The sequence below is a fragment of the Triturus cristatus genome, chromosome 1_1 (genome assembly GCF_964204655.1).
Source record: "Triturus cristatus chromosome 1_1, aTriCri1.1, whole genome shotgun sequence".
NCBI lineage: Eukaryota > Metazoa > Chordata > Amphibia > Caudata > Salamandridae > Triturus > Triturus cristatus.
Window position 1 is genome coordinate 11,634,314 of NC_140579.1, and position 12,977 is coordinate 11,647,290.

At 44.7% G+C, this 12,977-nt stretch overlaps 1 protein-coding gene across 2 annotated transcripts in view; it reads right to left on the reverse strand.

Moving 5' to 3' along the window:
• Positions 1 to 11,926, reverse strand: part of LOC146869123 (sialidase-1-like) — a 66,695-nt gene extending 54,769 nt beyond the window's left edge. The window contains exon 1 of one of the 2 annotated variants that reach the window (XM_085615341.1): positions 11,509 to 11,926. In XM_085615341.1, the coding sequence (XP_085471467.1) occupies positions 11,509 to 11,676 (168 nt within the window). In that variant the 5' untranslated portion in view covers positions 11,677 to 11,926. The remainder of the gene's footprint in view (positions 1 to 11,508) is intronic. The other variant, XM_085615970.1, reaches the window with a different exon arrangement.
• Between the last annotated feature and the right edge of the window lie 1,051 nt (positions 11,927 to 12,977).

Here is a 12,977-nt window from a genome sequence, read left to right on the forward strand (position 1 = left end):
TGCTGCATTCATTTCCAAGTACTCATTAAACAACCAGTAGTACCCGCGAAACTCTGAATGTAACGCACACGGTCTTCTAAATGGCAAGGAAATCTGCCAATTCCCAAGAAATACCAGGATAATTGGCCCAGTTGTCCGGTATCTGTGGAAACCGTTTGCTTTTCCGTTGCCGGATACATGTAAGACATACCCCCAAGATGGGATTCGCAATCACGACCCCAACTCCGGAGACTGATACCTAATCCCTTCAGCCACTGGATCAATGTAATTAGAGGAGGAAGGGGATGAAAGGCGACTGAAGCAGACACTCCTTTCCCGCGCGTTTTAATTATGCACACTGGGCAGCCGCAGGGACCATAGGCGTCACCTGATCCAGTCCCCCCCCCCCCCCGTTTTACCACAAAAACGATCAAAAGCCTCCCCCGCGACTGCCCTGCGACACAACCAAAGGCCCCCCTCCCTTTACCTCCTTCATCCACAACCAAAAGTTGTTCCTTGCTGTTGGGATCAAGGATAATGTGCAATAATTTTTGATCTAACCATCCCAAAACCGGAGGGCCAGTCCTCGCAATGTACAATTTCCCTCTACTTCTCGCCCCTTAAATTTAAAGGAAAACCAACGATATCCCAGAAGGTCAATTTTCTCACCACCATACCCTTCAGGGTGTATGTCTGGCGCCAACAATTGCTTACCAACTTTTTGTACAAAGGAACTCATCCAGAGATCCTCATTAATAATGGTGTACGGAGAACCTTAGTCGGCATAAATTTTTATCTTCACTCCCCCAATATCCATCTCACAAATAGGTTTATTTTTGCAAACCTCATCATATATGTTGAGCACCAGATTACCACGAACATTCATGACCAGTTTGTTTACATCGGAGGCACTGTCATTAAGTTCATCCATACCTTTGAGCTCGCCATCTATACCATCAGTACTACTTACAAATCTAAAACTGGACTTCGTCCTTTTACAAGCCTTCGCAAAATGACCTTTGATGCCGCAATTACTACACTTAAATCTAATAGCTGGGCAATTCCTACTATGAGCTAAATGTTGAGAGCTACCGCATCTATAACGCCTGGCCTGGGATTCAGCGTTAACGTTCTCTTGGGAAGAAGGCAGAGGTGTTCTCCTTTGTAATGGAGTACCGACTTCACCGACACCTTCACTTGCCTTGTGATCTGGTTTAAGTACATTCGCGCATCTGCTAGAAATCTCTGCTTTACATACAATGGATAAAATGTCATCCGAAGATGAATCTCCGTTAATCCATAATCTATCCTGAATAACAGGATTAGAAGTATGCATTACAACTTGGTCTCTAATTAATTCATCTTGAATGGCACCAAATTTGCAGTCCAACGCTAACCTTTTGAGATCTGAGACATATTGGTCAACTGTTTCAGTTTTGTTTTGTTTCCTGGAAAAGAAATGTGTACCTTGTTATACCCATACAGACCTTAGGCGTAAAGTACTTGTCAAGATGAAGCAAAGCTAAAGCCTATACATTCAAATCCCCAGGAATATCAACTTGGGACATTTCATTAAAAACTTTTCACCCCATAGGTCCCAAAAAGTGTAATCTTCTTTTGAGCGGCTGACGTTTTCTCAGCTTCATCCAAAGCATCTATATAGTTTGCAATGTATGCTTTCCATTCAAGCCATTTCAGAGCACGGTTCATCCCCAGAGACCCAAAATGCTTGAGGGGGATTAATGTTGTAACTTTGATGGCTCATGCTGGAAGGCAGCAGTGTCCGCTCTTCACCTACAGATTATTCCCCAGGATAATCCAAGGACTAGTTCACTGTAATATAGTCTTTCTTTTTTTTAAAGAAAGAAAATCTTACCAATAGTAAATAACAAATGTGTTTTCACCGAAGCGTACAGTCATGCACGGAAGCCAAACGAGGAAAAGAAGAAAAACAATTGATAATTAAAAATCGTTGAAATTCCTTCCTTCCTTCGTATACGAAATCCAATCCTCAGAGATGCACTTTCACGAAATAAAGATGGCCGCTGCGTGAGGTCAGGTAACGTGACCCCACTTTAACGTGATGACAAGCTGGTAGTGGAACCACAAGATGTCACACAGAAGAGAACAAGGCCGCGACGGTACTCTCGGCTAAGCATCTCACGTCACACTCACCGGTTCAGCGTTGCTTGTCCACAATAACAGCACAGAGACGCAAGCGCAAACACCGGTCCAGTGTCGCTAGGCAACAGCAACAGTTGAACCTCAGGCACAGCGCCAACGGTGAGCCAGTTCACTTGTAAATAATTTTTACAAAAATCGCTGACAGTTTAAGTTCAGATAATACGGCTCACCGCAATTCGCGTAATCTCCACAGAGCTGTAAATTCTCCAAATCCAACCTCAGCTGTCCACATTAAATTTTAGATGCACCAGACTTAATAGATGACGGGTTTCTCATCTCACTCGTAGGACCGAATGCTCCTCAACACTCGTCGTCTGTGTTATGTTTTCCTTATATGTAATGTTCCTTTAATGTTTCCATGTTATGGTTTACACTTCATCTCCTAGCAACGAGGTTCTACTGCTGGAATCTGGATTGTAGAGTCCAGCAGTGAAGCCTAGCTGAGGGGCTGAGGAGGTTGTTCTGGGGGTCTCTCTGTGTAACTAAATAAACCCACTATATTCAAAAAGAAGTGTCCTGTGATCCCAAAAATGGCGACGAGGATGGGATCCCTTTGAAGACAAGGATAATTGAGGATATTTTGGAACATTTATTAATTTGGAAGAATTTTATATATTTTTTCCATTTTTGAACATTTTGGAAGACCCCCAGACTGCACCGTTGGATCATCGCGAATCCTATTGTTTTCCCTGGCTGTTCTGGGAAGAGATTGAGATCGAGAGCGAGTTTTGAGCAAGTTTAGTGCCAGCGGTGATCAACTTGAAGGAAGAAGACGGTTGCTGTTTGTAAAACAACAGCGGCATGATTGTGCACGCCCGCGCAGCGCGTGGAATCTTTTGCTGTGTGCGCTCGTGACAATTGGAAATTCCTACGTATTGCAGATACCCGCGGCATCATAGCCCAAGAATACTCTCACCTTCGAAGAGCGTGGGGGAGCTGTAGACAACGCATCACATTGCGAGGTGTGGAGGCAGTTGCGGACTGGACGCATCGTTGTCAGGGTTGTGGACATCGGCTGTGAGGCATGAGGGGAGCGGCGATCGCGCGGCCATGCTTCGTGAATGACGCTGGGACTGTTGGAGTGACGCCGTGATCACTACGTGCCAAAGGTTACGTTCAGATCCACGCCCAGAGTTTGATGACATCAGTACGCACACATAGTAAGCCGTCCCCTGATTGGATGTTTGTTTTTTCCATAATCTAGCCGGATTGGTGCAACGAGACGACACGGGAAATCAACTAATGTTGTCTTGTGTTGCTTAGCTACCGACCACGACGGGGAGATTCGTTTCATCTCGTCGGAACTGTTGAATAGGATGGGCAAAACGTGAATGCCTTGTTTGGGGATGAAAGTAACTTTGATTTAGAAAGTAACTTTGATGGAGACGATCTAAATTTGAAACGTGTGAACTTATTGTTTACGTTTTGTTTAACTCACTTATGAATTCCATTGCCAGTATTTTTTTTTTTTTTTTAATAGTTCACAGTAGAATTGCCAAAGTATTTTAAAAACCTAGTGTTACAGTGGGTGATTTTAAAGCAATATTGTGTTACATTAGTGTGAAACAGCATCACTAATTATGACCACTCAGAGCATTCCTCCCCCGCCCACCTTCTTACAAGAACCAGGTCCCACGTGCATGGAATGGGAGGATTGGAAAGAAGCTTTTATTACGTATTTAGAAGCCATTGGGGGTGATGTATACTTACCAAAGAGAAAATTTGCAATTCTAAAGTTGAGTTTGGGAGTTGAGGGGAGAAAGGTATTAAGTACCTTGCCAAATTTCCAGGTAGATAACGACAATGGGAATTCTGATTCTGAAGATGACCAATATGATGTGTATGAGAGTGCTTTGTCCGCATTGTCAGAGAATTTTGGGAAAAAATTGAGTTTAGTAGTTGAGAGACATAAGTTTTTCTCTCGTGCCCAAAAACAAGGTGAAAAAAATCGAACAGTATGTAGCAGCTTTAAGGAGATTAGCTGTAACTTGTAGGTTTAAAGATTTAAGGGATGAAATCATCAGAGATCAATTAATCAATAGAACCAACAATTCCAAGATCCAAGAGAAATTGTTAGATCTAAAGGATCCTACATTAGACAAGTCTTTAGAGATAGCGAAACGTATTGAGAACACCTCTCAGTACGTTAAAGATTTCGCTGACAATAAACAAAAGAATGATCCTGAAGGAAACAAGATATGCTTGTTGAATCCCCTTAAGAAAACCGCAAAAACAGATAGTGAGGACAAGACAAATCCTGCTATGAAACAAGAAATGGGGGTAAAAAAAAAAGGTATGCTACAGGTGTGGGAGTAATAAACACACTGCTGAGGCTAGTCATTGTCCGGCTGCTAAATGTCGTTGTTTTAAATGTAAAAGAATTGGCCATTTCTCAAGGGTGTGTAAAGGAGAAAATTTTCATAATGCAAAAAAAATCTGTAAACATCATTAATGATGTGGTGGCGCAACAAGCCATGATTGAAACAGAAAGTGGAAGCTATTCTGATGTTGAAGTAATGGTGGTTAGAAACAATATTGATGCGGTTTCTTCGGATGTATATGTTCCTCCCAAATGCATTATTAGCATAAATGATGTGGATATATCCATGTGGGCAGATTCATGCTCACCCTTCATGATAATTGACAGACAGAACTGGGAAGAGTTAAAAACAGAAAAATTAATTCCGACAGACGTTGAACCACTAGGATATTGCGGTACTAAATTACCAGTGCTAGGTTACTTTAATGGATTATTATTGTTCAAGGGGAGGAGAACGGAAGCCAAAATTTATGTAGTTGAGGTAGGGAAATGCTTATTGGGATGGAAAGAACAAAAGAGTTTGGGGATCATTCTCGATCCCAATCATCCTTTACAAGTCTTGTTAACGGACCTTGAAGACAACAAGCGGGCAGAAAAATTTCCAAATCTGTTCAAGGAAGAACTGGGATGTCTTAAAAAGTTTGAACACCGAATGGTTTTGAAAAAAGATGCTGTGCCCAAGGTGCACAAGGTACGGAATGATCCCTTAGCTTTAAGGGGTAAACTTAAGATGGAATTACAAAGACTATGTAAAGAGGGCGTGATAGACCCCATTGAGGCAGAGGCATCGGAGTGATTAAGTCCGATTGTGATCGCACACAAACCCAACGGAAATATCCGCATGTGTGTGGATTTAAGAGACTTAAACGAATGCATATGGGTAGACAGACATCCTTTGCCGCGCATAAATGAAATGTTGGCAAGCGTGGCAGGTGGTAAACACTTTACAACTCTTGATTTATCCAGTGCCTACCATCAGTTGCGTTTACAACCAGAATCGAAACATTTTACGTCCTTCAGAACACCTGAAGGTGCGTTTCAATTTGTTAGGATGCCATTCGGGTTAGCCTCTGCATCAGCAGTTTTTCAGAGAGTGATGCAATCGATTTTGAAGGATATAAGAAATGTATTAGTATTCCAAGACGAATGGCTAGTTTGGGGCGGAGATGAGAAACAACATGACACAATTTTACAAGAAGTACTTACAAAGTTACAATCTGCGGGACTGACGATTAGTCTCCCAAAATGCTAATTTGGTAAACAGAAAGTTGACTACTTAGGACACACCCTGTCATTTGAAGGCATAAAACCCAAATTGAATTTAGTAGAGGATCTTGAAAAGGCTCCATCTCCTCAAGACAAGGACCAATTAAGATCTTTTCTCGGTTTAGCCGAGTACTATGCCAAATTTGTTTATCATTTTTCCGATTTGGTACAGCCATTACGTGATCTCATGAAAAAAGGAGTAGCATTTGCATGGTCTGTGGAATGTCAATCAGCATTTGTAGCCATCAAAAAAGCTGTGGCAAATGCAACTGCTTTGAGTCCGTTTAATCCACATGATGAAACTATAATTGTTACAGATGCTAGTGGATATGGTCTTGGGGCAGTTTTAATGCAAAGAAGTAAAGGTAAAGAGAGAGTAGTAGCCTTTGCATCACGCACATTGAAGGGTGCAGAGTCTTCATATTCAACCATTGAAAAGGAAGCGCTTGCGTGTTGGTGGGGTGTACAGCACTTTCGTGTGTATGTTTGGGGAACCAAATTTGAGCTGTATACGGGTCACAGACCGTTATTAGACATTTTTACTACAGCAGGTGCTGGAAGAGCCACTCCACGAATTGCAAAATGGTTGTATCGCTTACAAGAATTTTCATTTGAGTTAAAGTATGTTCCTGGAGTGAGGAACGTGAATGCAGATTGTTTGTCACGTTTACCTGTGAATTTTGATACACATGATAATCTGGACGAAGAAGATTGGATGGTAGCTAATATCGTGGATGTGTGTCAAGCTATAAGCGAGTCTGAGTGGAAGGAGGCAATTGTAGAGGATGCGATTTTGGTTAGAATTATCAAAATGTTACCCACTACATATGGTTGGAAAATAAATGATGATTTTAGAAGTTACAAGGATGTGTAGGAGGAGTTATCTGTGGTTAGTGGCATTGTAAGGAGAGGGGATAAACTAGTTGTGCCTGAATCTTTAAGGAACAGATTAATGCGCTTGTTATATGAAGGTCATGGAGGCATGTCTGCTGTCAAGAGAAAAGCCAGAATGGATTTCTGGTGGCCCGGCATGGATAGGGACGTCGAAAGGTTTGTGAGAGAATGTATAGCTTGTACATGTAGTGACAAGTCTCATGTTTTAAGGGAATCACCCATTAATCCCATGAAGCTTCCAGAGAAACCATGGGTGAGATTGGGGATGGATATTTGTGGTCCGTTTGATTGTTTAGCATCACCCGAAAAGTATGCTATAGTTATGATGGACTATTATTCGAAATGGCCTGAAGTCGCATTCGTCAGTGATGTCAAATCTAGCAGTGTCATTGCCTTTTGTGGTGAAGTTTTAAGAAGAGAGGGTTGTCCTGCAGAGATCTTGACAGATAATGGTCCGCAATTTACTTCTGAGGAGTTTGATGCTTTTCTGAATAGGTTGGGCATCAAACATTTGAGGACTCCAGTCTATCATCCCAGGGGAAATGGTTTGGTGGAACGATTTAACCGAGTTTTGGGTGAAAACATTCAATTAGCTCTATCTATGAATGGGTGTTGGAGAACTGAAGTTAAGAAATTGATATGGAATTACAGAACTGCTCCACATTCCGTAACTGGGCAGACACCTTTTAGTTTACTCAAGGGTAGGGTGCCTTGTACAGTGTCAGTACCAGCATGGATGGGCAGATGTGGTAAGAAAGATATTAATGATGGGGATATACGCAGTAAGGTGGAGAATTACCAAAACATTTTTCAAAAGAGACACAATGATAAGTTAAAGAAAACTTTCATCAGTCTAAAGGAAGGTGATTGGGTAAGAGTGTGTGCTGGATATTTTGGGAAAAAAGGTATTTCTAACTTATCGGAGCCTAAGAAGGTCAGTGAAGTTCATGGCAACATGATCAAAGTTTCAGACGGAAAATGGTGGAATGTACGTAGGGTGGTAAAGTGTAGTGAAGTTGAAGGGAAGTTGTAGTTGGATAAAAATCCTAACTTGATTAGCAGAACTAGTGATTTGTCTAGAAGGGCTCCTAGTGAGCGCATTAAGTCTAGACCAAGAAAATTGGAGAATTATATTTGTGATTGAGCATCGTTACGTTCAAATCTCATGTAGATTCAAGGAAAACTTCTTTTGTTTTCGTATGGTAGTAAATTATATATGTGTATTAGTGTATAGCAAATCTTCTTCCATAATTTTGTTAAAAAAGGGAGATGTGTTATGTTTTCCTTATATGTAATGTTCCTTTAATGTTTCCATGTTATGGTTTACACTTCATCTCCTAGCAACGAGGTTCTACTGCTGGAATCTGGATTGTAGAGTCCAGCAGTGAAGCCTAGCTGAGGAGCTGAGGAGGTTGTTCTGGGGGTCTCTCTGTGTAACTAAATAAACCCACTATATTCAAAAAGAAGTGTCCTGTGATCCCAAAAGTCAGTGTTGTGAAGAAGTACACGTAGTAGAAGTAGGTAATCCTTTATTGTTGAGAAGCACGTAAAACATGACCGACACTCCAGCAAACTCCAAACCAACTGCCCCCAAGATCAAGAGCAACATACATAACCTTCTAAACATTATGTAATGCAATCCTACCTCACAGCATTCCAAACAAGAACAACAGGATAAGAACATAACAGCAGGACATAACACATTGCAAACAGCATAGAGTAGAATGTCCCTCGGCCTCCTCCGGTCCACCGTCATTCAAAAGGGATTGCAGTGCGTGCACAGTGGTTTTTTATAGCCATGCAAATTGGATTACCAGTTTTGACCATTCTGAGTATTTACTTTTTTTGCAAATCCAGGTGTGTTGGTTTTGCAAATAAAATATTTTGAGCATCCAATCTCTTGATTTTTTCCACTAATTAGGGTGAGTCATACAAATACGCAGTCATATTTTAACAAGCGTATCACTGGTTTTGATATGTCTAACCAGATGACGTTTCACAGTGAAATATTTGTTTACTTTTATTGAGATTAAAAGGAATAAAATGTATAGAAACAAAAAGGAGGTCCGTCACTCTATGTGAATATCCTGAAAACCAGAGGGACTGCGTCATGCCATTGTTACACATTAAGACTGATGTGAGTGGTATGCTTTTAAGGAGTTTGCAACGCAGGTCAGGTAGTTTAAATTATAGACATATCAGAGCAGCTTCTGATGCAAACCGACTGCAAAAAAAATAGATAAAAATACGTACACAGGTAAAGAGCATTAATCACAAAGACCTTTGAAGAATGTTTTTAGGTCTCGCCTGACCCAGCGCTTGCGCTGGTCTGGCCGAGACTAAGTAAGGAGGGCTTCAAAAAATGCTACCTCCGGCTACAGCTTGCAGTGCATGTGCACGGGCGCGCGCTTGAGCAGAGGCGCCATATGGCGTGATTACTGCTGCGCGCGCACAACTCGCGCACATGCACTGCAAGCTGTGGCCGTCATCGCGATCACTTTCGCTTTCAGAATGATCGCGATTGCAATGGCTTTTGCTTTTACGGCCGTGCGGCATTACTTTTACTGCCACGCGGCCAATGCTTGTAATTAACAGGCCATAGGTCTCGTGCTAATGCTTGCTCGGCTGAATTGCACGCAAGATGGTTTCTAAATTATCTCACGGCTTTCAGTAGTTAAGCTGCTAGAGTCAGTGCAGGAAAGGCCCCTCCTTGCATGCCTGTGCCCTCTAGTTTGTGCTTGCAGCGCTGACCCTCCGCAAGGGCTGCTCGTGACACGACAGATGCTTACATTTGTGTAACTCCATCTACGCTTTGGCTGGCTCCTGGCCTATTGTACAGCCCACCTACCTCAGCCAATGGTGTGTCTGCACCGGGTTCCGTGCTTACATCTGAGGCTCTTGGTTGATTGTGCCTGCTGGCGAATGCGGACTTTCCAAATAGATCATTCACAGGAGTTATGCCAATTACGCCAATTGTGCATAACCTGGCTGCCCCACTATAATGCCAATATACATGCCAAGTGTAATTAAATGGCATTGCAGGCACCCTGCTAGCACACCCCTCCTCCTCCAGGTTGCAAGTCCCAGGTTGCAAGTCCCATGCTGCGCTGACCCATGCAGTTAAGCACTGTTCATTCTCATCATTCACTGGCAACAGCTGTGCATTGACTGCAGTGCAGCCACTTGACAAATTCGTAATGGCTTCAGATGCCAGGCTCAAAGCCTTCCTTGCGTTCGCCACACTGAGTGCCCTCTGCCTCTTCTTCTGTTGCCTATCTTTCTGTACTGCTCTGACAACAACCTGTTGGCTTGCCATGAGCTGTTTCGGATCCTTTCTGCCACAAACCCACAGGGTGTCATCCCCAGCACCCATCTCATGAACCATTCCTGGGTATGGATGTCTGCTTCTGCTCTGGCTAGCTCAACCACCGCAAACACAAAGAGCTGATGGACAGAGCGCTGAAACTTCAGACACTCTCCGCCAGTCACTATTAGATCAGGGGTTTGTTCTTCTGCTCACTCTGCCACCCCAGTTCAGATTCAGCCATATGCAAATCAGTGTTGATCCTATTCCTCATGGGAATTGTCCAGCCTCAACTGCCAGGCCAGATCCTACCTGGACAAGAAACAAGCATCCTAGGACCGGTTTTAGGGTAACACCCCTCATCAGCCAGGCTAGCTTGAATCCAGGTGGGAGGCTCTGAAGCTCGCAGTGTGCCTCCTCTTCTGCACTTCCTCGCAAGCTTCCATACCCTAGTAATCAGGCAGTGTAAGTATGAGATTAATCGTGCTACGCGATTGCAATGGCAGCTCCTGGTATCACGGAGTACAGCGGCTCGCAGTTTTAGGGGTAGTTTTGCTTCCAAGACGAGATGCCTGCGGTGACGTCTCTGGTGCTGCTCACTCACTAACTTTCTCACTCACTAACAAACTAACTAGCACACTAACTGTTACACAGGTAGTATTTCCCAAGCTTCAGCCTCCTGTTATTTATGCCCCCCATAACAAAACAAGCATTGGCACAGCCAATAGGTATCGCCTTTGGGACCTTATAAGTGTTTAGTTATCCAGCACAGTATACTTGGTGCAACATCAGCTGTTGCATGGCTAAACACGTATAAGGTCCCAAAGGCGAGACCTATTGGCTATGCCAATGCTTGTTCTTAATGGAAGATAAATAAAATACCACAGGCCTGGAGGCGCCAATCGAAGCCTCACTGTGCAGCGTTAATCTATAACGCCCAATCCTTTGGCTACTTCAAGTGCCTGGGGACAGCCACAGCCACAGCCACTCACACACACAACCACACCCATACACACAACCACACACAAAACCACACCCACACACAACCACAAACAAACAAAACCACTCACACAACCACAACACCACACACAAAGAGAACCACACACGAGAAACACACACACAAACACACAACCACACCCAATCACAAACACACAATCACAAAACCACAAACAACCACAACCACTCACATACACACACACAAGACCACAAGCACACAAAACACATAACTACAATCACACACAGAACCACACACACAGAACAGCTGCATAACTAAATAATTATAAGGTCCCATAAGCGAGACCTATTGGCTATGCCAATGCTTGTTTTTCAAAGTTGTTCTCAATGCTCCCTTCCTCTTGTTGGGGGCGCGCCCCCTACCTCGATATCGACACACACTACGAGGACAGCTTAATATGCGTCACTAATCACCATCACAGCAAAATCAGCCATGCTTGAATGAACACAAAACCCCCCAGGGCCCCCCCTCAGGACTCCCTCTGTTCGACTGGGCACAAATAACCAGGGACACATGCGCCCAAACCCCCCCCTCCCCTCCCCTCACCTGGGTGAAGGCTGCCCACCCGTGGCAGGGGCACAGAGCGAAGATCAGACCCAGGCAGAGGAGTGGCAGCGGCAACCGGCGGGGGCTGATGACGCGCACGGGGGGCCCCTCGAGTCCTCCGCAGCTGGTGACCCCCAGCGGGCCCCCGAGGTCCCCTCCGGGGTCCATGTCGCGCTTCAAGTGAGCCCCGGCTGCAGCCGGAGCTGTGACGCCGCCGGGGGGGGGGGGGCTTCTGCTCTCTGTCTCCTCCCCACCTCCAGCCCTGGCCCGGGTCAGCTGATCTGCGGGCGGAAGTGCCTGGCACCGTCTCCCTGCTGCTGCCCTGCAGGGAGAGCGGGCAAAGAAGGGGCCCCTTAGAGCTCATTTACGAACAAACAAAAAGAATGAGATGTCTCGAGTCGCCGCTCAGTGGAAAGAGGCGCCCCGCGCTCTTGAACCCCTCGCCATCTGTCCGGCAACAGAGGCGGAGACAGCAAGAGACACCCCTGAATTCACCGACTCGAGGAGCGGGGTCCAATGTGGGCTCTCTAAACACGTCTGCTGCCCCAGTGCCCATAACAGAAGAGCAACAAGACTTATGAAGGGGGCAACATTTGCAAGCAAGAGGGAGTCTTTGAAAAACAACATTGTGGAGATTTAGAAGGAGAGAGATATCTTTATTGTAAAACCTTTCAATGACACGTCATTTGCAGCCAGTCTTTAAAATCGTCTCGCAAACATGAAAAACACGCCCCAATAACAAGGGTAACATGGTCTAATTGCTCGTGGTGGTGTTTTCGGTCAACTAAAGGGGCTGCTTAAATGCCATCCAGGGGCACGGGCTGAACCAGTTAGAATTACAAGTCACTTTATTTATAAAACGTGATTATAGTTCAGTGTGGGTGAAGCTGTCCCGCACAATCGAGTACCCACTCAGAGTCCCTGCTTTAAATAGGACATTCGAAGTGCGGGCTCCCACTGACTGGACTGCGGGGGCAGTTAGGGGTGTGTCTGGGGGCGCGGCTGTGAGCCTGGCGTTTAACAACAGCCACATTTGTTGGGCGTGGATCAGAGGTTGGTGAACTTTGAAACATTCAAACAAACATTGTTTAGCACAACAAGAAGATAAAGACCGCGCTGTCGAGAGGGTGTCGTCTCGATAGTTGTAAACTGTCCCCATGAGACCCACATTCTAATCTTTCTGCTTCTGGACCTGGAGTAAGTGCCAGCTTGTCTCTTCCAGCTCTGCCTGCCTGTGACAGCGGGCACAGGCACATAGGCATACATTCAAGGAAGCTCAAGTCCGCATTTGAGGCGACCTTACATTTTTAGGTCTCGCCTGAGCCAGCGCTTTAGCGCTGCTCTGGCGAGAGCTATAGAAGACGGGGATTTGGAAGTGCAAACGAGTGCTTATCAGGCCCCCAACTACAGTGCATGTGCGCCGGGCGCGCGCACCATTTGGCAGCCTGCGTGTACATTTCGCGGGCGCT